Source organism: Moschus berezovskii, chromosome 17 (assembly GCF_049115385.1).
Source record: "Moschus berezovskii isolate FMDL1 chromosome 17, NW_MosBer_1.0, whole genome shotgun sequence".
Lineage (NCBI taxonomy): Eukaryota > Metazoa > Chordata > Mammalia > Artiodactyla > Moschidae > Moschus > Moschus berezovskii.
In genome coordinates this window covers 10311999-10338605 of record NC_142476.1, presented here as the reverse complement: position 1 = coordinate 10338605, position 26607 = coordinate 10311999, and the positions used below count along the sequence as shown (strand labels likewise).

At 39.7% G+C, this 26607-nt stretch overlaps 1 protein-coding gene and 1 long non-coding RNA gene across 13 annotated transcripts in view; both read right to left on the bottom strand.

Annotated features, from left to right (window-relative positions):
* The window catches only part of LOC129557813 (uncharacterized), a 135254-nt gene that overhangs the window by 63940 nt on the left and 44707 nt on the right, over positions 1 to 26607 (bottom strand). For 7 of the 12 annotated variants that reach the window (XR_016039423.1, XR_016039424.1, XR_016039421.1 and 4 more), the window contains one exon: positions 22519 to 22713. Coding sequence is in view for 2 of the 12 variants with exons in the window: in XM_088844968.1 (XP_088701094.1) it covers positions 22669 to 22713 (45 nt within the window). In the remaining 10 variants the exon portion in view is untranslated. Of the gene's footprint in view, positions 1 to 1104; positions 1377 to 22518; positions 22714 to 26607 lie in introns of those variants that run through there. The other 5 variants (XR_016039426.1, XR_016039427.1, XR_016039428.1 and 2 more) reach the window with 1 other exon arrangement.
* Positions 6021 to 22512, bottom strand: LOC148775058 (uncharacterized). The gene is made up of 2 exons (XR_016039458.1): positions 16687 to 22512; positions 6021 to 15627 (listed from the first exon to the last, which is right to left on the bottom strand). It is a non-coding gene; the product is annotated as an uncharacterized LOC148775058 (long non-coding RNA).

Below are 26607 nucleotides of genomic sequence, written 5' to 3'. Positions count from 1 at the left end.
AAAATTATCATTAATATTCTGGATTATACTAAGGAGTAAAAATAAAGGAGAGTTCACTAAAGAAAAATGCCTCCAATGTGGCCTATTATTAGAGTTAATTCATGAGATATGCTGCTTTTTATTTAACATTTTAAAGAGATTCATAGCAGTTTTCTGCCGAGAGCCTCAGTTTTTATGAAATGGTGAATTGAAGGGGACAGTGGAAGATCTGCAAGTCACTTTTCTCTGCCCCCTGTTGCTAACATAATTTCAGCTCTTCCTTTACCCTTAACTGTGTCCATGTTTATTAGGAATGGAAATGGACTAACTGGAGACTTTATATTACAGTATTATACATCACAGTTTGATATGTTAAACACAAAGTTTCTTAGCACACTGAAATTAGACACTTAACCACAGAGTGTATTTCTGTTTAAGCCTGCAATCTAAGTAGGATAAAATAATTTCTTAAATAAAATGAAAATGGAAATTAAATAGATATTTAAGTATTAGCCACTGTGATTCAGACCACAATCATACATTTACACTCCCTTTAAAATGATGACATGAGTCTTTTCAGCATTCATAATTTATAAATGTATATTTAAATGATTATCATGTTAGAAAGGACACAGAGCTTTTATAAATTTTGTAATTAAGCCTATGTGTATAAATTTGAAAGACTTACCGTTGTCAGTTTGCTATGACATTATTCTAATATATTATGCCATGATTATCACAACTCACTAATATTTTTCCTAGCTATTATAAAAGATTCTGTCCTTTTTAGCCCAAATTATTTTACTGGATCAGAAACCACCTAACAAGTGATACTTTGGAGATAAATATATCATTTGTGATTTGAGGGAAAATTTTATCTACTTGAAGTTATGCCATCTGTAATTATAACTATGTTGTTAAAATTTTAAATGATTTCTTTCTATAAAGACAACCATTTATGCAGTGAAATGAATTTGCATTTTATTGTTAACAGGAAATTATAAGTTATAAATTACTATTTGCATTATTCATAAAATTGAGTTTTATTATAAAACTAAAAAAGTTTTATTATTTTATACAAATGCATATAAACCAAGAAACAATGACGATAATATTTGTGCTTACAATTTAATCCAAACTTTTATTTGCTTTCTAGTTTTCATTTAATTTTTATGTGTGCTTAGACGCTCAGTCATGTCCGACTCTTTGTGACTCCATGGGCTGTAGTCCACCAGCTCCCCAGTCCACAGGATTGTCCAGGCAAGAATACTAGAGAGGGTAGCCATTTCCTTCTCCAGGAGATCTTCCTGACCCAGAAATCAAACCCATCTCTTGTATCTCCTGCACTGCAGGCAGATTCTTTACCATCTGAGGCACCAAGGAAGCCCTTAATTTTTCTGTAATATATATATTTTGAAAGATATAATTATTAAAATCATTAGGTCAAATATTAAAATTCCATATTAACGTTAGAAAAGAATTCACTATGACTCTGTTTAGCGAAGTTTCTTAATAGTAAACATCAATTTGTTCCTTCAGATCTTCATGACATAGAGTACCTGTAGTCAGAATATGTCTTAATTAATCAACATTTTATTTGTTAATATTTACTGTTGGGTAAAAATATAGATAGAAAATACTTTTATAAAAATTATGAAAATAATTATATTTTATGTTAGTTTGAAAATAAAATTTGTTATTGCATCACACAGTCTAAAAGCTATTGAAGTTGAGGTATTTGTTGAGATGGAGTCTAACAATTATTTTATGTTAAATGAAGAATTACTTTTAAAAGACAAAAAAACAGTTTTATTTGTATTAATAATAAGCAAAATAGAAAGTCTTTAACATCTCTACATTCAAAATAAACTCTCTTTATAAGCCAATAAGAAAATAACTCAGAAAGGTAAAAGATACAAAGGACATGAAAAGACAATATACAGGCAAAAATTGAGTGAATAATATACATTTTTTAAAATGTGAATATAACATTTTATAATATAAATATAAATGTGAATTTATATTGAATTAAAAGAGGCAGAGGATATAAAGAGGCATTTCACAGAAGAGGATGTGCAAATGACTGGAAGCAATGCAGTACATTTGTATAAAATACAGTAGTGACAATCTAATATACATTCTGAGAAGTAGAGATAGTGTAAAGATTATTCACTGTTCTAGGGAATTGTGAATAGGATTATTCAGAGTGCTGCTGGTAGGATGGTAATTTGCTGCTTCCTGATCTGGGTGCTCACTGCATGAATGTGATTACCAGTGAAAATATACTGAGTTGTGATATTGTTACAATTTGCTTTCCTGACTTCCCTGGTGGCTCAGACGGTAAAGCGTCTGCTTGCAATGCGGGAGACCCGGGTTCAGTCCCTGGGTCGGGAAGATCCCCTGGACAAGGAAATGGCAACCCACTCCAGTACTCTTGCCTGGAAAATCCCATGGACGGAGGAGCCTGGTAGGCTGCAGTCCATGGGGTCACGGACACAACTGAGTGACTTCACTTCACTTATGTATATTATACTTCATTTAAAATTGAATAGGGGGAGGATGAGGGGAATTATGGAAAGAGCAATGTAATCTATTTTTCGTGTAATTTTAGAGAAGAAACCATAGAATGATAGAATAGTTTGTGATTCACTTTGAGATAAATGGGAAAACAAAAAAATGCAAATAAATAATTAAAAGAGAATGCTGCTGTTCAGTCGCTTTGATACAATGGCATAACAATTAAAAGATGAACTATAGACATATATCACATGAAAAAGATGTAAATGTCTTATAAAATAACAGAAAGACTCATCTCAATATTGTAGTTAAAGGAATGGTTTAGTAACCGCATAGGTCCTCATCAGTAGAAGATTGATTAATATATTTAATATGTATAATCATTGTTCTAGGCATCTTAAGGATATTTTTCTCAGATTGATCATATTGCTAAAAACACAAAGCCCAAAACATGCTCACCTTTACTCCAATTCTTAAGACTTGCTCTTTGCCTTTTGCCATTTCAGGAACCTTTTAGGTTGATATCAGAGAGCCCACATGCATAGTGGCATCTCTCTTGTAAATGTTCCCAGCTTACAGTGGGAAGATACTACCAAATTTTCAAAGATAATATCCCCACATATTGTCAACCCTCAGTGTATTTCCCAATGCCTTTTTTAAAGAAAGAGTTTTCTGTGAAATCTGAGGGCACATGCTTTTCTGGATATTAAGCAGTTTGCACACACATCAATCGTCCTATCTCCATAAGCTCCATGATTCCTTCTTTCACATTATATGGAGTTATGGTCTTTCCAACTCATTCAATACAAGCCATATTTGAAGCCACAAATATTTTAGCTAAAAAAATAAAAATAAAATAAATTGTTAAAACCGGCTATGAAGCTAACACTAAATTCAGAATACTGAATCTGTTTCTGTAAGTAAACCCTTTTGACAAGCTCAGCCTGATCGAGTTTTATGCTCCTCCTTCCCTGGTCTACCACCCTTAGATATTTTTGCATGTATTCCTGCAATCTTGACAGTATAGCTTGTTCAAATGATACCACATTTTGGTGTGTACCCCAATGCAAACTTTGCACTTGCACCCCCTTCCCAAATGAGATCCACTTGGATTTAAATCTAACTGTAGATGCTGTGGGGCTTCCCAGGTAGCACTAGTGATAAAGACCCCACCTGCCAATGCAGGAGACATATGAGACGTGGGTTTGAACCCAGAGTGAGGAAGATCCCCTGAAGAAGAGCATGACAACACACTCCAGTATTCTTGCCCGGAGTATCCCATGGACAGAGGAGCCCAGTGGAATACAGTTGATGTGATTGCAGAGTCAGACATGACTGAAGCGACTTAGCATGCACTCACACACATAGGTATTATAGTAATGAGAGATGCTAGAGGTAGGTTTTGAGGAAAGATGCTTATAAGGAAACAGCTCAAGAGAAATCTTGAAAGGGATTAAACACAGGGCAGCTAACTTTAGAACAGGAAGGGGATATTCCTTCCCCAGGAAAAGAGGTTCAAGGGAAATAGGGTTCAAGGCACATAGATTCATCAGAATTCCCCATATTGTCCCATTGTTCTCTAAACCTTAAATATCTAATTATAGGACTGGAAATGCTGTGAATTGTAATTCAGTAAACTGCAGGCTCATAATCTGTGTCCAGTTTTCTGAAATTTTACATTGTGACAAATAAGAGCTAAGAGATTTTCAGGGAAATCATAGAAGCTCTCCCATTGTTTGATGATAACTTGAAATGGAAATTTAAATTCATTTCATTGTCTATTTATTTCCATAATCTCTTCAGTTCAGTTCAGTTCAGTCGCTCAGTCGTGTCCGACTCTCCGCGACCCCATGAATCACAGCACGCCAGGCCTCCCTGTCCATCACCAACTCCCGGAGTACACTCAAACTCATGTCCACAGAGTCGGTGATGCCATCCAGCCATCTCATTCTCTGTCGTCCCCTTCTCCTCCCGCCCCCAACCTTTCCCAGCATCAGAGTCTTTTCCAGTGAGTCAACTCGTCTCATGAGGTGGCCAAAGTATTGGAGTTTCAGCTTTAGCATCAGTCCCTCCAATGAACATCCAGGATTGATCTCCTTTAGAATGGACTGGTTGGATCTCCTTGCAGTATAAGGGACTCTCAAGAGTCTTCTCCAACACCACAGTTCAAAAGCATCGATTCTTCGGCGATCAGCTTTCTTCACAGTCCAACTCTCACATCCATACATGACCACGGGAAAAACCATTGCCTTGACTAGACGGACCTTGGTCGGCAAAGTAATGTCTCTGCTTTTTAATATACTATCAAGGTTGGTCATAACTTTCCTTCCAAGGAGCAAGCGTCTTTTAATTTCATGGCTGCAATCAGCATCTGCAGTGATTTTGGAGCCCAAGAAAACAAAGTCTGACACTGTTTCCACTGTTTTTCCATCTATTTCCCATAATCTCTTAAATGCAGTCAAAAGAACTAACTCAAAACAAAGTATTCTCTATGCCATAATATCATTTTAATATTTAAATAGTTTCTATTTTTTATTATGTTTCATTTTTTATTGACCACACTTTGTGGCATATCGTATATCTTAGTTCCCTGACCAAGGATCAAACCCATGCCCAGTTGTGGAAGCACGGAGTCTTAACCACTGGACTGCCAGGCAAGTCCCTATGCCATAATATGTTATTGCACTAGTCACTTGTCTCTTACTACATGGATATCCGTAGCAGATTTATTTCCTTCACTTTCAGGTAGAAAATTATGAAACACACTCTTTACACTGTATGCTATGTTCCTCAAGAGTCCCACTTTCATGTTGGTTTCACCCCTGCCTTCAAATTTCTTCAGGTCAGATAACCAACCCCAACTACCTATCTTCATGGCTCTATTTATTTGGAACTAGTATAGTAAAAAGCAAAGGCAGCAGTTTGCCTTGCTGAGAAAGGTCTGTATATATAGTCAAAGCTATGGTTTTTCCAGGAGTCATGAATGGATATGCGAGTTGGACCATAAAGAAGCCTGAGCACCAAAGGACTGATGCTTTTGAACAGAAGTGCTGGAGAAGACTCTTGAGAGTCCCTTGGACTGCACGGAGATCAAACCAGTCAATCCTAAAGGAAATTAAGCCTGAATATTCATTTCAAGGACTGATGCTGAAGCTGAAGCAAGCTCCAATACTCTGGCCACCTGATGCAAAGAGATGACTCATTGAAAAAGACCCTGATGCTGGGAAAGACTGAAGGCAAGAGGAGAAGAGGGCGAGAGAGAATGAGATGGTGAGAAAGCATCACCTTCTCAATGGACATGAATCTGAGCAAACACCAGAGATAGTGAAGGGTAGGGGCGCCTAGTGTGCTGCCATTCATGGGGTCGCAAATCAGATATGACTTAGAGACTGAACATAAGCAATATATTCATTCCTAAATAGTGTGCTCATTAAAAAAAAACAGAAGACACTCTATTTTAAGTGCCTAATATTTTGATGTCTGAGTCCACACAACAGGGAAGTCTTCCTGTTGATTTCTGAAGGTAATATTTACAATATATTCAGTATTATAGTGTAAGCACTCTCATCTTCATATTTCTTTAAAGGTGTGAAAGCAAGCAGACTTGCCTACATTGAAACATTTGCAAATAGGAATGGAGTCCAGATTTGGTCTCACTTCAAAGCTTCTTCTTTTCCCCTTGATAAAATTGAGCCTCCTGTTTATACTGTGTTCTAATTCATTGTCTTTTCATGTCCCCTATTCATACCAATAGACTGTATTTCTGTGATGTGTTCAGTTCAGTTCAGTCACTCAGTTGTGTCCAACTATTTGCGACCCCATGAATCGCAGCACACCAGGCCTCGCTGTCCATCACCAACTCCCGGAGTTCAACCAAATCATCCAGCCATCTCATCCTCTGTCGTCTCCTTCTCCTCCTGTCCCTAATCCCTCCCAGCATCAGGGTCTTTTCCAACGAGTCAACTCTCCGCATGAGGTGACCGAAGTATTGGAGTTTCAGCCTCAGCATCAGCCCTTCCAATGAACACCCAGGACTGATCTCCTTTAGGATGGACTGGTTGGATCTCCTTGCAGTCCAAGGGACTTGCAAGAGTCTTCTCCAGCACCACAGTTCAAAAACATCAATTCTTTGGCGATCTGCTTTCTTCACAGTCCAGCTCTCACATCCATACATGACCACTGGAAATACCATAGCCTTGACTAGATGGACCTTTGTTGGCAAAGCAATGTCTCTGCTTTTTAATATGCTATCTAGGTTGGTCATAACTTTCCTTCCAAGGAGTAAGCGTCTTAATTTCCTGCCTGCAGTCAGCATCCGCAGTGATTTTGGCGCCCCAAAAAATAAAGTCTGATACTGTTTCCACTGTTTCTCCATCTATTTCCCATGAAGTGATAGGACCAGATGCCATGATCTTAGTTTTCTGAATGCTGAACTTTGAGCCAACCTTTTCACTCTCCTCTTTCACTTTCATCAAGAGGCTTTTGAGTTTCTCTTCACTTTCTGCCATATGGTGGTGTCATCTGCATATCTGAGGTTATTGATATTTCTCCTGGCAATCTTGATTCCAGCTTGTGCTCCTTCCAGCTCAGCGTTTCTTGTGATGTACTCTGCATATAAATTAAATAAGCAGGATGACAATATGCAACCTTGACATACTTCTTTTCCTATTTGGAACCAGTCTGTTGTTCCATGTCCAGTTCTAACTGTTGCTTCCTAACCTGCATACAGGTTTCTCAAGAGGCAGCTCAGGTGGTCTGGTATCCCCATCTCTTTCAGAATTTTCCACAGTTTATTGTGACCCTCACAGTCAAAGGCTTTGGCATAGTCAATAAAGCAGAAATAGGTGTTTTTCTGGAACTCTCTTGCTTTTTTGATGATCCAGCGGATGTTGGCAATTTAATCTCTGGTTCCTCTGCCTTTTCTAAAACCAGCTTGAGCATCTGGAAGTTCACGGTTCACATATTGCTGAAGCCTGGCTTGGAAAATTTTGAGCATTACTTTGCTAGTGTGTGAGATGAGTGCAATTGTGTGGTAGTTTGAGCATTCTTTGGCATTGCCTTTCTTTGGGATTGGAATGAAGACTGACCTTTACCAGTCCTGTGGCCACTGCTGAGTTTTCCATATTTGCTGACATGTTGAGTGCAGCACTTTCACAGCACCATCTTTCAGGATTTGAAAAGCTCAACTGGAATTCCATCACCTCCACTAGCTTTGTTCGTAGCGATGCTTTCTAAGGCCCACTTGACTTCACATTCCAGGATGTCTGGCTCTAGGTGAATGATCACACCATCGTGATTATCTGGGTCATGAAGCTCTTTTTTATACAGTTTATTCTTGCCACCTCTTTTTAATTTCTTCTGCTTCTGTTAGATCCATACCATTTCTGTCCTTTATCGAGCCCATCTTTGCATGAAATTTTCCCTTGGTATCTGTAATTTTCTTGAAGAGATCTCTAGTCTTCTTCATTCTGTTGTTTTCCTCTATTTCCTTGCATTTTTTAATGTAGTTTATTTATTTTAATTGGAGGCTAATTACAATCGCTGAGGAAGGCTTTCTTATCTCTCGTTCCTATTCTTTGGAACTCTGCATTCAAATGGGGATATCTTTCCGTTTCTTCTTTGCTGACCTTTCAAATTACTTTTAATGATTTGGAGCAACATGCAGAAGATATAAAGGCAAATACTAGAATTAACCACAGAAATTATGAGAATATATGCCCCAGAGACAAAATTATGCTCAGAAGATCAGAAAGAGAGCCTAGAACTAAGCCTTGCATCATAGAATTCTTAATGGATTTTAGCTAAAATGAGTTTGATTTTATATACCATAGCTATCTACTTAGCCTGCAGCTGCAGATAAAGAGAAAGTTTCTGATTATAAAATTTATACATCCCAACTGAAGAATATTTGGAAATTACAAAATTCACATAAAATTAAAAGCATGCACAGGTAAACAATGAAGGACAGACTGGATATATTTTTCATGCTCCTGAAATAAATTATTTTTGTAAGCGTTTTCCCAGAATGTAACATTCATTATACATTTTAACATATACTTTTTTGCATAATATGTTTATAGAATGTCTGCTACATGCTTAACATCTCTATGAGGTTAGTGGAATTATGCTCTGTTACTTAGTAAACCATATCACTAGTTCAGATGTTTAGTTTGATTCTAACTTAATCACATTCAATTGTGATCATTTTCTACATAAGAATATGTTTCAATTACATATTCCATTGCTTGTTATTATCAAAAATCTCCTTCGACCCCCTCCCCAAAAAAGATTATGCCTATTTACATTTTTATACTTAGAATGGGGCTCTCCAGGTGTCATTAGTGGTAAAGTAAACCCCACCAATGCAAGAGACACAGGAGATACAAGTCCATTCCCTTGGTTCAGAAGATCCCCTGGAAGAGAGCATGGCGACCCACTCCTGTATTTTTTCCTGGAGAATCCCGTGGATAAAGGAGCCTGGCGGTATAGTCCATAGCATCACAAACAGTCAGACACAACTGAAGTGACTTAGCATGTACACATACTTAGAATACACTCCATGATGGAACAGTCCCACTGCAAATTTTATATCCAAGAGAAACTCATAAATGTATACCACAGAATATAGATAAGAAAAATTACTGTAGTATTTTAATTAAGAGCAAAAATTAAGAAAATTTAAATATTGTTTAGCAAGTAATTATGTAATAAGTCCATATTTGAAGTATTGTAAAACAGGAAAACAAAGAAGCCATATAAATGTACACTAAACAACATGCAATTCTGAGTTAAAAAAAAAAAAAAGGTATAGTCTTCTAAGATAGGGCGATAGCCAGAAACAGAGAGCACTCTCAGAATAATTCCAGACAGGTGTACTGTTGAACCTGGGAAAGTGAGTGAAAGTGACAGCCTGGAGGTAGCAGGCACCAAGTAGCTACCTCCTTTGGGGACAGCTTCTGCCGCTTGTATCCAGTGCCCACTGGAAGCTTCTCTCTTAAAATCTAGTGAGAAATTTTTATTTATTTTTTAATAAAAAAATTATAATTTAGAATAGCCCTAATACTTTTTTGTTTTGATTTAAAGAAAACCAAAGGGATAGGATGGGGAGGGAGGTGGGAGGGGGGTTCAAGATGGGGAACATATGTACACCCAGGGCAGATTCATGTCAATGTATGGCAAAACCAATATAATAATGTAAAGTAATTAGCCTCCAATTAAAATAAATAAATTAAAAAACATAAAAATAAAATAAAATAAACCAGAAAGAAATAAAAAGAAATGTGTTCTAGAAGATACATTACAAAAATCATAGAGATAACTTTTTTTGTTTGTTTCTTATTATTCTTTATCTTTAATTAATTCTTACTGGATTGTAGTTGCTGTACAGTATTGTGTTAGTTTCTACTGTACAGGAAAGTGAATCAGCTACATGTATACATATATCCCCTCTTTTTTGGATTTCCTTCCTATAGCATTGAATAAAGTTCCTTGAGCTAAAAATTGTAGCGACAACTCTGGAAAGAAGTAAATACTCTCATTCAGAATGTTAAGTGTTTTGATATATTTTTATAATATTTCTATTTTTTGTGCAAATAAGAATTATTTTACAGATGGAGAAGAAGGCTTGAGAAAAGTGACTGCGCCTCTTATAAACCAAACAAAATTTTTCACCAACTGATGAAACGTGCTGTTAAAAATACTGAGGTGAATAAAATACTGTCTTTGCATGTTATTTGACAGATAAATAAATATTCACAGTGCTTGTGTTGTAATGTGAGCATTGTAATGGATGTGTGGAGAAGGTAAAGTGGATGCAGAAAGAAAAAATGTAGCCAAAAGTTACTCCTGTGTTTGAGGTTTTTGATTTTTAATGGCATAAAGCGGCATCCATATATGTGTGCGCTTTCTACAAGATAGAAATCTGGGCATGGCATAGATGGATTCTTTCCCTCTGGTGCACGAGGCCGAAATCATGGTGTCACCAAAACTGCACTTACATTTGTAGACACGTATTGTCAGGAGAATTAATTCTTCATGGTTATATGAGGTATCATGGTTGTATGAGTATTTGCTTACAGGTTTTGGCCAAAAGTTGTTGCCAGTTGCTAGTGGGCCCACTCAAGTCTTAGCTCTGTGGCCCTATTACAAAATTCAAGGACAGCAGCAGCAGCTGTCTACAAGGGAAGATTGTGTAACACACCTAATCATGGCAGGACTGCCCCATCCTCATTGCCGTGTGTTAAATAATGTGTGCTGGTGTGCTCAGTCGTGTCCGACTCTGCGACCCCATGGACTGCAGCCTGCCAGGCTCCTCTGTCCATGTGGTTCTCCAGACAGGAATCCTGGAGTGGGTCGCCATGCCCTTCTCTAGGGCATCTTCCTGACCCAGGGATCGAACCCACATCTCCTGCATTGGCAGGTGGATGCTTTAACGCTGAGCCAACAGAGAAGCCTATATTATCTAATATTGCTTATTAATTACCATCAATGTTATTAACCATAGTTGAAATGTAATCTGTATAGCTTCAATAATATTTACTATTTTCATCATGACATTGCAACTCCCAAGAAATCCAATACATATTAAAACTTTTTAAATTTATTTTTTCTACCATGAGAAATGAATTATATCACCTTTAAAGCTACATTTTGCTGTGAAATTTGTAATTTTTTGTGCAGAATATATCACATATTTTGATTTGTTCTTGCATTCAGATATGTAAAGTAGTCCATTTATTTTCATTTAATTTTTGAAATTCAAACTGTTATTTAAATATTTTTAACAAACTTTAATTCTTTGCTATGAACTATGATATATTTCACATGGATGCTATTTTCTGGAAAAATGTGAAAAACTGATTTGGCTACTACACCGGGGGTGGATTCATGTCAATGTATGGCAAAACCAACCAATATAATATTGTAAAATAATTAGCCTCCAATAAAAATTAAAAAGAAGAAAAGAAAACAGAATTGGCATAGAAGAAAAAATAGAAATCATTATAATTTCAATATTTCTGCTTCTTATTTTTATTTAACTTAACGGAATATATAACGTATCTGGCATTATATGTTAAGACTATTTGTCAAACTGTATAATACTGAGTCAATGAAATATGAATTTCTAATTCACTTGTGAATTATTCACACTAACTTTTAAACCTCAAAAATTTGTTAAGGAATTGCATTTTATGCTTAGAAATGTATTTTCTGTCTCAAAGGTTTAATCTTCTCTCCTGAACTTATTTTTATTCAAGGCACCTAGGCAAAGTCTAAATGTTCTTTTCATGAGCTGTCCATCATTTGCATTACATGAATAGATACATAATCATAAATCTGGAAGAATGTACAAAATCAATCAACCAAACAAACTGTGCATAAAACTCAAAAGATGTAAATTCTAAATGCTCAAAATGCATTCAGCCAAAAATTGTAGCAGCTTCTCTGCCTAGTCAATTATTTTATTTTTATTTATATAAGCTTATTATGACCTTTGAATTTGAGTCAATCTTAGTATCAAAGATTTAAATAGAAGAATTCTGGCTTTTAATTACTCTTTGTTTGTTAAAAGTGGGAAGTATCAGACTTTCTTAGATGAGTGTTTCTGCCAGTAAATAATTCAGACTTCTCAATATCAGAAGAAAAATCACTTTAAAGTGAGTGATGTATAAATGGAATATTGTGTGCTTAGTTCATCTTTTTTATTCTTTACTAAATACAAAAATTAAAACTGTCAAACACTATACATTTGAAACTATGTAGTACAAATAGAATCATTGCTAATAAAAAAGTAGAGCTTTGTCTGTTTAAATGTGTATTAGTAAAATGAATTCTTAAGCATGATCTTCTGCACAGAGTGGTGTTTTTAAAATTGGAAATTATGAATGGTTCTAAAATGTGCATCAGTATATTACATGGTAGATATGCATCTACCTTTGTACAGTAATATTTTCTCAAACTTCTGGCTGTTAAACTTTATAAATGAATAAATTAAGAAATCATGTCATTTCTGACCTCAAAACAATTAGCTGATTTGCCTTTTAGCAAACCTAAACTGTAGCTCCATCTGTAGAGTAGGTAATTTGGATATGTAAAACTTCTTGAACTTTCCCTACTAGCTCAGTTGGTAAAGAATCAGTCTGCAGTGCAGGAGACTCCAGTTTGATTCCTGGGTTGGGAAAATCCACTGGAGAAGGGATAGGTTACCCACCCTGGTATTCTTGGGTTTCCTTTGTGGCTCAGCTGGTAAAGAATCCACCTGCAATGTGAGAGACCTGGGTTCAATCCCTGGGTTGGGAAGATCTCCTGGAGAAGGGAAATGTCTACCTACTCCAGTATTCTGGCCTGGAGAATTCCATGGACTGTATACCCCATGGGGTCACAAAGAGTCAGACACAACTGAGCGACTTTCACTTTTCACTTGAGCCTTCACTTCAGTACTTTCTTGATCCGATTTTCTCCACCAAGAACTGACAGTGAGTTCACTGTCATACACTGTATGAATCGGGCCTGGAATAAATACTTTTTATCTTAACTTTCCTCAGAGGTACATGCTCAGCAATTAGTAAGTGGGTTCTGCTCCAGCTGACTTACAGAGATAGTTAAGAGGCCATGAGTCTAGCTGGTTGCCCGCAAAAGTACCTAGTACACTCTTGAGAATTTGCTCCTTCACTGAACTGGGATTTGGGCTTCTGAAAAATACAGTAAGCTCTCAGTTCAATAAACTCTTCATAAGGACATCTTGTTATAATAAGAATATTTTATATTTGACACCTCATTTTAAGAAAAAGGAAGTTTCCCATAAGCATAGTTTCTATATTTTTTCATTTGACCTTTGTAAGATTTTATGGAAGGGTGGCTTAAAATGACTATTTAGCTTTAATTTCTCTTTAACATAATGATTAAATTAATCCATTTCAATGGTTGAAACTAACATTTTCACATTATTTAATTTCTATCCCTTAATTATGATGTTCATTGGAAGGACTGATCTAAAGCTGAAACTGCAGTACTTTGGCCACCTCATGCGACGAGTTGACTCACTGGAAAAGACTGATGCTGGGAAAGGTTGGGGGCGGGAGGAGACGGGGACGACAGAGAATGAGATGGCTGGATGGCATCACCGACTCTGTGGACATGAGTTTGAGTGAACTCTGAGAGTTGGTGAGGGACAGGGAGGCCTGGCATGCTGTGATTCATGGGGTTGCAGAGAGTCGGACACGACTGAGCGACTGAACTGAACTGAACTGAACTGAATTATGATGTTGAAGTTAACATGTTTGTTTCGCATTCCATCAAACAATACTGTTTCTTTTTCTATCATTACTGTGTTCAAGATCTACTGAAACATCACTTGAGAAATTAATCACACTGCAGGTTCTAAATTGAGGCCTCATGGGGGAGGTAAATTTACCAGTGCCAAGAAAAATAAATGGGTTGCTGAACCTCTGATTCATTTGAGTATTTTCAATTTTGTTGCTTATACTTTATTGATATTATTCTGTATTTATAACCAGCTTTGCACGCATGCATTGTTGTTTCTTAATCAAATATCTACCATATACACTTGTTCTTCCAATACATTTATGTTTCATCTACCCTTACCTTAACCTTGACTTTTATGCTCAATTTTACTTGTTGCCCATCTCAAGTTAATTTATCATGACGTGGTTTACTTTGAAATTAATTTAGCATGATTCAAGCTGTGAAGTAAGTTTTCAGTTGCTTACAAAAGTAGCTGCAAATATAAGTGATGTCAGATGCCTTTGATGTGTTTTTGATCTCTTTAGTTAGTGATTCAGTTATTCTAAATTCTAGGAGTAATTGCTGGCCCAGATTTTACCAAATGAGAGATTGCATCCTGTTGGGTTTTATATATGCTTTCCTGTTGTCTAGGACCTTTCCTGATGCTCTGTCCAGGCTCAATGAAACTGCTCTTCTGTTTATTTACTTATGTTGTATCACATATTATTTTAAATGAACAAAAATGGAAATATATTCATGTATCCATACTCAAATTGAAGGAGAATTAAGCTCTCCATCCTGGTGAGAGAATAATTAACTAATGTGTAGATGTGTTAAAAATCACCACAGAAATTAATATGTCTATTGGAAGAGATACTTTTAGGCTATTACACTGTTTCTCATGATTTATTTATTCACAAATTTTGTCATTCATCATTAGCCTCACCTACAACAATTATTGTGGTATTCTTACAAAGACTTTCTAGTTCCTACATTTCTTCTGCATTTGTTATTTTAAACTGTTTTCCAAGAAATATTTGTCCTTTATACCACTGTTTAATCAGATGGATTAATGGTTATTGTATTTCTTTTGTATTGATGCTTTAAAAATATTGCACACATTTAGCAGCTCACAACAGTGTCCATTTATTATCTCATAGTTTCCATGTGTCAAAACTCTGGGCATTGTGTAGCTCATCTGGTTCCTCTGCTCTGAAACCCATAAGATAGAAAACAGGTGCATACAGGACCGAATTATTTTCTAGAGTCCCTTCCAAGTTCACTTAGGTTTTGGGTGGGATTCAGTTACCTGTGGTTGTAGGCCTGAAGTTTACTTGCTGGATGTCAGCCAGGCATCATTCTCTGCTTCCAGAGACCACCAGTGTTCTCTGACTCATAGTCCCTTACTAAGCCAGCAGTGATGGGTCGGCCCTCTCATGATCTGAATGTCTCTACTGCCTCTTCTTTTCTACTGCATCTCTCTGCACCCAGCTGGAGAGAAATCTCTTTGCTGTCACAGGCTCAGTTAAATAGACTGGGCCCATCTGGAGAACTGGGATAATCTTAAGTTTTGTAAACTTAATTATATCTGCAAAGTTCTTATTGCCATGTAGCATCACATATTCCAGGCAACAAATGTTGAAAGAAAGTGAAAGTTAGTCCCTCAGCTGTGTCCGACTCTTTATGACCTCATGAATGGTAGCCCACCAGTCTTCCCTGTCCCTGGAATTTTCCAGGCAAGAATACTTGAGTGGGTTGCCGTTCCTTCTCCAGGGGGATCTTCCTGACCCAGGGCTTGAACCCGGGTCTCCTGCATAGCAGTCAGATTCTTTACCAGCTGAGCCACCAGGGAACATCACTTTTCCAGGCAACAAAGATTAAAGAAGTCTAAATCCTCCTGTGGAACATTCTTAAAGAGATGGGAATCCCAGACCACCTGACCTGCCTCTTGAGAAACCTGTATGCAGGTCAGGAAGCAACAGTTAGAACCGGTCATGGAACAACAGACTGGTTCCAAATAGGAAAAGGTGTACGTCAAGGTTGTATATTGTCACCTTGCTTATTTAACTTATATGCAGAGTACATCATGAGGAACGCTGGGCTGGAAGAAGCACAAGCTGGAATCAAGATTGCTGGGAGAAATATCAATAACCTCAGATATGCAGATGACACTACCCTTATGGCAGAAAGTGAAGAGGAACTCAAAAGCCTCTTGATGAAAGTGAAAGAGGAGAGTGAAAAGGTTGGCTTGAAGCTCAACATTCAGAAAACAAAGATCATGGCATCTGGTCCCATCACTTCATGGGAAATAGATGGAAAAACAGTGGAAACAGTGTCAGACTTTGTTTTTTTGGGCTCCAAAATCACTGCAGATGCTGATTGCAGCCATGAAATTAAAAGACGCTTGCTCCTTGGAAGGAAAGTTATGACCAACCTTGATAGTATATTAAAAAGCAGAGACATTACTTTGCCGACCAAGGTCCGTCTAGTCAAGGCAATGGTTTTTCCCGTGGTCATGTATGGATGTGAGAGTTGGACTGTGAAGAAAGCTGATCGCCGAAGAATCGATGCTTTTGAACTGTGGTGTTGGAGAAGACTCTTGAGAGTCCCTTATACTGCAAGGAGATCCAACCAGTCCATTCTAAAGGAGATCAATCCTGGATGTTCATTGGAGGGACTGATGCTAAAGCTGAAACTGCAATACTTTGGCCACCTCATGAGACGAGTTGACTCACTAGAAAAGACTCTGATGCTGGGAAAGGTTGGGGGCGGGAGGAGAAGGGGACGACGGAGAATGAGATGGCTGGATGGCATCACTGACTCTGTGGACATGAGTTTGAGTGTACTCCGGGAGTTGGTGATGGACAGGGAGGCCTGGCGTGCTGTGATTCATGGGGTCGCGGAGAGTCGGACACGACTGAGCGACTGAACTGAACTGAACTGAACTGAAATCCTCCCTATCAACTATTTATCTATTTTTCTGCTTTGGTTGATAAGCAAATAATTTTGTACTAGGTTTTGTTGCTCACATTCTTCTAGCTTTGCTTATTAGAAACTTTTTCAGGTTGGTTTCCTTTTCATGCCCCTCCTCCTCCTTTTAAGCAGGTGTAATACTTTGTGACACTGCTGATTGCCCCAAGCTCATCTAGTATTAACTATTTCCCCTGGTCCCTACAGTGAGCAGTTTCTGTAAGGAGACCTGCTTTCTTTTGTTCTGAATTTCTTACGTCTTCAAATCACAAAAATAAAACACCCAGATCAAGGTCAGGGGAGGGTTACATTTGAAATTAATAGATGCAGACTACTGTATATAAAGTAAACAACAAGCACCCATTGTATAGAACGGGAACTATATTCAGTATCTTGCAATAACCTATAGTGGGAGATGGAGAATGAAACGGTAACCCACCCCAGTGTTCTTGCCTGGAGAATTCCATGGACTGGGGAGACTTGTGGGCTGCAGTCCATGAGGTCGAAGAGGGTGGGAAACAGCTAAAGTGACTTAGAATGCACGCATAATGGAAAATAATCTGAAAAAGTATATATATATATGAATTACTTTTCTGTATACCTGAAGCATTGTACATCATGTGTGTGTGTGTGTGTGCGCGTGCTGTCACTCAGTCATGTCTGACTGTCTGCCGCTTCGTGGACTGTAGCCTGCCAGGCTCCTCAGTCCACGGAATTTTTCTGGCAAAAGTAATGGAGTGGTTGCCATTTCCTACTGCAGGGGATCTTCCCAACCCAGAGAGTGAACCTGTGTTTCTTGCAACTCCTACATTGGCACTAGTGCCACCTGATATACTTCAATTAAAAATAAAAATTTCTTAAATGATTAAGTAGGAGATAAGAAAAAAATCCAAATTTTATAGGTAACACACAACTAAGAGACAGAGAATACTACTGCTTTCTATTGGTGACTCAGGAGAGACTGCAGTTCAGACTTAGATGCTGATATCCTTTTGCTGGGGCTTCCCCAGTATCTCAGGGGTGAAGAATATGCCTACAGTTCAGGAGCCACAGGAGATGCAAGTTAGATCCCTGGGTTGGAAAGATCCCCTGCAGTAGGAAATGGCAACCCACCCCAGCGTTCTTGCCTGAAGAATCCCATGGACAGTGGAGCCTGGTGGGCTACAGTCCACAGGGTTGCACAGAGTCGGACACAACTGAAGCGACTTAGCGCACACACACACATCCCGTTGTTACCTCACCACTTCCTTAAAATTGAGGCAGTTTTTCGACATCATGTCCTTTAATATTGTTTCCTCCTTTTCTCTTGATTTTTTTCTTTCTCAGACTTCTTGGAGCATCATATCTCTTAGCTTCTGTTTTGTATTTACCAGGTAAAAATGTTCTACAGTGTATTCCAAGTGGGTTTATTATTACCTACAAATTCAACTATTATCTGATGCTTGATACATCTACTGAGATTTTTAAAACATTTCTATTTTATTGCTATTTATAAATATCAGTATAGGCAAAAATAGAAGCATCAGCTTATGACTGAAAAACTTAATAAGATTAATTTTGCACTTTATCACAATTTCTATTGAATACATATGTACATTATTCTGGTATTGCTATTAAAAGCCTTTGACTGTGTGGATCACAATAAACTGTGGAACATTCTGAAAGAGATGGGAATACCAGACCACCTGACCTGCCTCTTGAGAAACCTGTATGCAGGTCAGGAAGCAACAGTTAGAACTGGACATGGAACAACAGACTGGTTCCAAATAGGAAAAGGAGTACGTCAAGGTTGTATATTGTCACCCTGCTTATTTAACTTATATGCAGAGTACATCATGAGGGACGTTGGGCTGGAAGAAGCACAAGCTGGAATCAAGATTGCCGGGAGAAATATCAATAACCTCAGATATGCAGATGACACCACCTTTATGGTAGAAAGTGAAGAGGAACTCAAAAGCCTCTTGATGAAAGTGAAAGAGGAGAGTGAAAAGGTTGGCTTGAAGCTCAACATTCAGAAAACAAAGATCATGGCATCTGGTCCCATCACTTCATGGGAAATAGATGGGGAAACAGTGGAAATAAAGTGTCAGACTTTATTTTTGGGGGCTCCAAAATCACTGCAGATGCTGACTGCAGCCATGAAATTAAAAGACGCTTACTCCTTGGAAGGAAAGTTATGACCAACCTAGATAGTATATTAAAAAGCAGAGACATTACTTTGCCAACCAAGGTCCGTCTAGTCAAAGCTATGGTTTTTCCCGTGGTCATGTATGGATGTGAGAGTTGGACTGTGAAGAAAACTGATCGCCGAAGAATTGATGCTTTTGAACTGTGGTGCTGGAGAAGACTCTTGAGAGTCCCTTGGACTGCAAGGAGATCCAACCAGTCCATTCTAAAGGAGATCAATCCTGGGTATTCATTGGAAGGACTGATGCTAAAGCTGAAACTGCAATACTTTGGCCACCTCATGTGACGAGTTGACTCACTGGAAAAGAGTCTGATGCTGGGAGGGATTGGGGGTGGAAGGAGATGGACGACAGAGAATGAGATGGCTGGATGGCATCACCGACTCGATGGACTGAGTTTGAATGAACTCCAGGAGTTGGTGATGGACAGGGAGGCCTGGCGTGCTGTGATTCATGGGGTCGCAAAGAGTCGGACACGATTGAGCGATTGAACTGAACTGAAGAAAAGATGGATAGGACCAGCAGCCAATCACTGTGCCAGGGCCTTGTTTGCAGACCAAATTTATAATGATCCAAAATTCGCGAATAAAGCAACTCAGTGAATACTCCTCACCAAACACAGACTAAAGCTCAAGAAATAAATGTGCTCTAATAACCTTCACCAAAACCTGCACCATTTTTCCCCCTTTCCAAAGCTATTAATTAGCCTACACCTACCTGATCACATGAACTTGGTAGTATGCTGTATGACTCCCCTTTAAAATGTTACACACACTCAAAAATGCATGAGCAGTTCTTTTTAGCCTTTTAGATTTCAAAACAAGATATGTCATTTCAAGGCTATATTATAACTAAATAAAAAAGTAAAAGAGCAATACAGATTATTTAGAACTTTCAATTATGATTAAACTCCCAAATATCGAAGTTTAATAGCCAGGGCATGCAGTTTCTTACCAGATACCCTACTTTCCTTTCATTATCAGAAAGAGTTGTGCTTAAACAGAATTAGGCTTTTTTTTTGGTTAGCAGTAAAATACCTAATCTAAAATCTTATCAAAAATTTGCTAAAACATTGCTGAGTAATCTTTATCAACTTGTCCCTTCAAATAAATCCAAGAGTTACTGGATTTCAAAAGCATGTAAGAACCACGGGGATTAAATAAAACAAAAAAGCAAAGAAAACTGCAGTTATTCTACATAACTGTGTACGTCCCTCCACTGTTAGCCTTACATATGTGGGAAGAAAACAATGAAAAAAAATACTCCCAGGTAATCATTCTTCACACTTGTGAAGAATGTTAGACTCCCACTCTGGGATTACAAAATACGCCAACGTCTTAAACTTCTAACAAGACTTTTAACTCATTCAAGAAAGAGAAAGACAAATCCTGTATATTAATACATACATATGGAATCTAGAAAGATGGTACCAATGCGCCTACATGCAGGGCAGCAAAGAAGACACAGACATCAAGAACAGCCTTCTGGAATGAGTGGGAGAAGGAGAGGCTGGGCTGATGCGAGAGAGGAGCACTGAGACACGCACATCACCACATGGAGGAGCCGGTGCGAGTCTGACCGACGACACAGAGCGCCCAAGGCCGGGGCTCTGGGACAACCTGGAGGGAATGGTGGGGAGGGAGGGGGCTCAGGACGGAGGGGACACGTGTACGCCTGTGGCGGATTCATGCTGCTACACGGCAGAAACCACTGTAATACTGTAACTATCCTCCAATTAAAATTAATTAATCTTAAAAAAAAAGACTTTAACTCATTCAGAGGTAAAGGTTCACCCAGTAGCTTGCCGTGGAGAGCTCCTTTTGAAATGATTCTCCAAATTTCCCTTCGGGGAAACATGGCGGAAAGGAAGGTGCAGGGCGAGGGAGCGGCGGCCTCCACTCCCCCGCTGCCTCTGCTCCTTCCTGTGGCCAGAGTCCCACACAGAACTGTCAGTCCCAAATGAAACCAGCTGGTGATCAGGACCTGAGCAGCTGCCTGCCTGGGCCTTCTTCCCCTCATCTATGGGGAAATTAGCTTTAAAACTTAAAAAAAAAAAAAAAAAGGTGGGGGGGAATTACAGCTCTCACCTGACTTTTCAATCATTTACAAATTATCTCCTCATCATTAGCAGTCTCAACTAAAGAGTTTTACTCTAGGTGGCAAAATATTACTGGAAGAAAGGAGTAACATTCAAAAAAAAATTAGAAGTACAATGAAGTATGCTAGAATTCTGAGTGGCCAATCTCTGGTGGCTCAGACGGTAAAGAATCTGCTTCCAGTGCAGGAGACCCGGGTTCAATCCCTGATTCGGGAAGATCCCCTGGAGAAGGGAATGACTACCCACTCCAGTGTTCTTGCCTGGAGAACTCCATGGACAGAGGAGCCTGGTGGGCTACAGTCCACGGGGTTGCAAAGAGTCGGACACGACCGAGTGAGTCACACACCATATTTAGGAAACAAGGGGTGAGATCTTCTAACAGCAACGCAGACCACTTAAAGAACCAACAGCTGGGATTCAAAGGCTGAACTGCTTCTATCTTCCCCTACAACCGCCTTAAAATAAAAGTATCACCGAAGGACAAACTGGGATAAAGAGGAAAGACAATTTTCACTCTCTGAAACTTCTTCGTGAACCTTTAGACACAGCTACGGAGCAGATCAAGTATGATACAGCATTCATCCACTGTAGAGAACAAAGTTCTATGTTTTTTCCACAGTGATTTTTGGTCAAACGTAGAGAAAACTTCCTGAGAGAAAGCAACTGTGAGACTCTGGAATAACCTATCTGGGAACAGGAAAATACCCAGGTGGGCATCAGACTGGTATACTATTGGATTAAAGGCCTGGTGTGGGAATTTACAAATCAGCCTTTCTGGTATTTCTAGTAACTAAACCAGAAACAAGTCTGAATCTCCTCAGGCCAACATTACAAGAATACACTCTCCAGGCTCCAAGAGACTGAGGTCTTACTACTGCCAGAAGGTAGATAGATGGTCATTTAAGGTAACTCCAACTATTTGATTCTAGAGAAAAAGGAGAATATACTTTTTTAAGAGCAGAAAGTCTTTTTTGCTTGTTTTATGTAAAAACACAAAACTCATCAAACCTAAGAGAAGTGATACAGGTGAAATTCTTTTACAAGAAACACAGAAATCTGTTTCAAAAGATACAGAAGAAATAAAAGCAAAATAACTTTTGGGCAGACTAAAGAAAACTTAAGCTGATGCCATCTTTATGAGAAAAAGCTTGAAATAACTTAAAACTTCACCTTAAGAAGTTTATTCACAGCTCAAAATCTGCACTGCCATCAGAAATATTAGAAAGCCAAGGTCACTTCGGGGCTCCAATCTATATAATTTGCTGCACAATGGTGACACGGTCAATTTTTCAAATAGAACAGGAACTGTGTCCACTTTGTTCTAAGAAGCTCACTTTTCCTACTTTTAAAAGAGATGGGGAAAACAGCTGTACCTGTGATCATTCCAAGAAACTATGAAAATTTTTAAAAAGCAGAAAATCCATGAAACGCTTCCCAACTGCCTCAAAACCAGCCTTCAATCGACAGGAAGAGACAACACTGGGATCAAGTGAGGGAGGAAGTGGAACAGAAACCAGCACAAACCTGCTGCCGGGGGCACTGCAGGCCTCCCATGGCCCCTGGGGGCCGGCCTTGAATGCCGACTGGACACCGCTGTGGGCCTGGGGGGCCGTAGGAACCTCCAGGGTAAGGGCTGCTCTGCTGTGGCTGAGAATGAGGGTTACTGCCCATGCCCTACAGCTGGGGTCTCTTCATCACCATGGGATCCATTGGGCTGCCCTGTGAAGAAGTAAAAGAAGATGTAAGCTTATTAACTCATTATTGCAGAGACAGAAATGTCTATTATGCTAACATACACATTAAAAATGCAACTCTCTTCACTTGTGGAAATATGAAAAACAATGACCTGACAAAGCCCAGAAAAACATTTAAGAAAAAAAAAAAACTACGTGGATATAAGACAGTTAATTTTTTAACTTTTAGCAAGGCTTTAATAATTAAAAGGGATCTGGAACAAACAATATACGGAAAGATTCTGCATTCATCTAAATTTCTACCGTGCACACAGGAAACGGGCATGATACTTAACCTCACCCAGCTCTTTCAGCTTCCCAGTAACAAAAGCAAAGTATAGTGAGTGGTTAGGAACCCTTCCTGACTTCAAAGTATTCTTAGAACAATCACCTTATTTCAGACCTGAGTCTGCAAGTCCTGATCAAACATTAATGTGTCTTGAGTGCTCATTAGAAAGTGAAAGGGTAGATTTCAGATAACACAGAATGTCTAGGGCAAAACTTTTCAAAGATCACTAGTGACATGAATAAGCACCCAGACTGTGAGTCACAAGCCACCCTCTCAATGCAAGTAAGGCTCCTACCAAACACGACCAGTTCAAAACTGGACTTTTGAGTTTTATTTTTGGCTTGGTGAGTCAGCCCATGGGCCTCAGAGCAAGGGCCATTCAGGAGGGCCGAACCGGAGCCTCAGCCCAGGCTTTCGTGCCCGGGGTGCTTCAAAGGAGCGAAGCGGCGGTGGGGGATGTCCCTTACCGCGGTGCTACAAAGACCCACAGATATTTCCTTCCTTCCAGAACCACATGCTGATGCCAACTGTGGGCCAGACTCTGAGGCCCAACTGTGAGCCACACAGAGGACACCTTCTCAGGAAGGTCTGAAGATTAGCAGGATTGACGGAAGAAGCCACGTTCAAGGTGGGGAGGGCCAGGGCACAGAGTACCCCCCAAGCAGGAGAAACAGCGGGCATCGAGCACAGGCTCCATGAAATGATGAACTGCCTGGCACGTGCAAGGAAACAGAAGCAGCTCAGACCCCAGCGAGGCACAGCAGCAGCTGGAGCGGGCCGAAGCCAGTAGGTGGGTGAGCCTCACGCGTCACTTGAAAGGCTTCTGATTGCATCTTGGGGGAAACCACTGGGTGCTTTTAACAGCGAGTTACGGTCATATCTGCCTTTCGGAAGGACGGCGCCCCCAGCAGTGGCCTAGAACCAGGCTGGACTGCCCCAGCAGGCCGCTGAGCCGAGGTCCTGGGCCGGTAGCAGCGGTGGGAGAAAGCACGATCAGATTCAAGGAACAGGATGGAATCGCAGCTCGACTTGGGAGTGCAGAAGACAGGCGGCAAGGGTGGCTTAACAGGTGGTAAGACACCAGTTGAGCCAGCAGCCTGCCAGGGCAGAAGCAGATCCACCCTCCCTGGGGGGCGGGGGCCTTCACTCTTCTGCATGTTAAAGCTGCGGTTCCGATAGGAAGTCCAGGTGACAATATCAGAAGTGCCACGATGCATTCCGGCCTGGGGACTCAGGTCTGCCCTCGAGGCCTAAGTAGGGAAGTGGGCGACCAAGGACAGATGCTCCTGGAGAGCAGCAACTTCTGTTCTGCTCACTCACAGTGCACCTGCAGGACACAAGTCACACCTGGCACACAGCACACCCTCAATAAATCCTGGACGACTTCAGCAATACGAAGCACATAAAACCCAAGCAACTACTCCGAGGAGAATATGTAAAAAGAGCATAAAGGGTAGAAGACAAAATTTGAGAGCCTGACATCACTTAAGGAAGAAGGGAAAAGGAGGCCACAAGCAAGGCCAGAGGAATGGTCAGAAAATGGAGTTGGAGAGTGTGGTGCTTCGGAGAAGGGAGCAGGTGGAGACACACGCTGACTGCAGCCCAGCTGGCCAACAGGTGAGCGCTAACGCATGGGCTGCACCCGACGCTCCACTGATGACGGGGCGGAAACTGCTGCCATGGGCAAGGGCAGGCTCATGGCAGAGACGAGGGCAACGCCAAAAGACCAGGAGCCGAGCGCAAACAGCAGGTGAGGGGGAGCCAGGAGTGCAGACCCTGTACCCCAAGCATGCAAGGCTACACGAACCACCAGGACTCCTTCCCCCCATGCTCCTACCCGACACACAAGGCTGCCCACGACCTCTGCCATCCCGCCTTCTTCACAGGAGGCCCCTGGTGCTCACTGCAATGCCGTGAGTAATCCACTCACTGCACAGGTACTAAGGGTCTACCACGTGCACGGCGCAAGGCACTGGAGGCAGAGTGGACACACGTCGGCGGCTGTCCGAGAGAGGTGACCAGGCCACTGAAGGAGAACACGCTGGACAAAGATACAGTGCAACCCAGCGGACATCCTAAAGGCATTGTGAGGAGGGAGCATCCAGGCAGGTCTCAGTTTTAACCAACCCTTCCTATAGAAACAGCTGATTCTGTCCTGGGGGCTTCACAGGAATTTGCCACGAATTGATCTCACCAGAATGAAAATGTGTGTAGGCCAAATGATTTTGCTCGAAACTCACAATTTCATGGAATTTTAACTGTGTTACTTTCGCCAGTCAAGAAAAATGTTGATTCAGAACGACAGAAATTGCTCAAACAATATACTGATGCCACAAATGGTGCTGACTTCACAATTCAACACACATATACATATGATGACCTCATGGAATGCAACTAAAATTGAAAAGAATTAAGTTTTCTCAGAATGCTTCAAGTTAGAATTTATGCCTAAGAACAACAAAATGTAAAGATTTTCCACACTTACTTTCAAGAGGTAAAATAAAACTTTCTACGGAACTGTGAAAATCGAGGCTGAGCTGGTGAGGCTAGACTCTGCAGAGGGAACGAATGGCCCACAGAAAGGCTGAGTAAATCAGATTTCAGGCTAAATTTCCAATACGGGGCCTAAGGCAGCCTTATCTTCACATTCAATCTGAATTAGCCAGGGCATAGGAAAGGTCTGCTTACACGACTTTAAACAGTGCATGACCCAAACAGGCTTAATTAAAGCAGAAATTTAAAATGGGAAAATGACTGGAATGTCTACGTTTTAATGCTATAGATAACAGTGCAGCAAATTCATCTTATCAGTGACTGAAATTGTTTTGTAATATCTTTCTCATCAGTGCCATAAACTCTCACAGCCCTACTTAAAATTCAGTTAATTTGCACCCATGTCAAAATGTTAGCTTAACCCTGAGATTTCTGAAAATCGAAAGCATGAAATACGCAGATTATCTCTACCTCTCAAAATGCATCAGATGCCTTTCAGTGAGACTTCAGATATGAAAACAGATACTTACACAGTGCAAATTATTTAATTTTAACCTTCTCTCCTTATGGCCTATTATTAAATGTTCATCCACAATCTAAATTCATCCTGCTGTGTACTTTCACTATTTTTAACACTAAGTATGTACCACTGCAGGATCTTAACCTCTGCTTTGTACTACTCTCTCCTTAAAGAAACCAAAACCCAAATCAAATCGAAGGTTTTTCCAAAAAAAAAAAAAAAAATTCACTGCTCGTACTCACATCTAATGCAAAACCATTGTATTCTCATTATCTCTCCTTCCATTGACAGAAGTATTTCAGAGTACCACCATTTTCAATTCTCATAAATACAATAATTTATGTTATACTAGAGACACCCACATAAAGAACAGTCCTCAACTATTTCTCTAAATATGTTATTCCAAGCACATTTTTCTCTTCTAGGTACCATTCCACAACTACTGCAGTGTGGACTTCAATTCTGCGAAATAAGTGCTTTTAAAGCCACAGTGTATATAGCCCACTATCAAAGAGGTCTTAAAATAACTAGTTTAGTTACTTGGTTTAGTTACTCAGCTTCTGATGAATTTTATTACC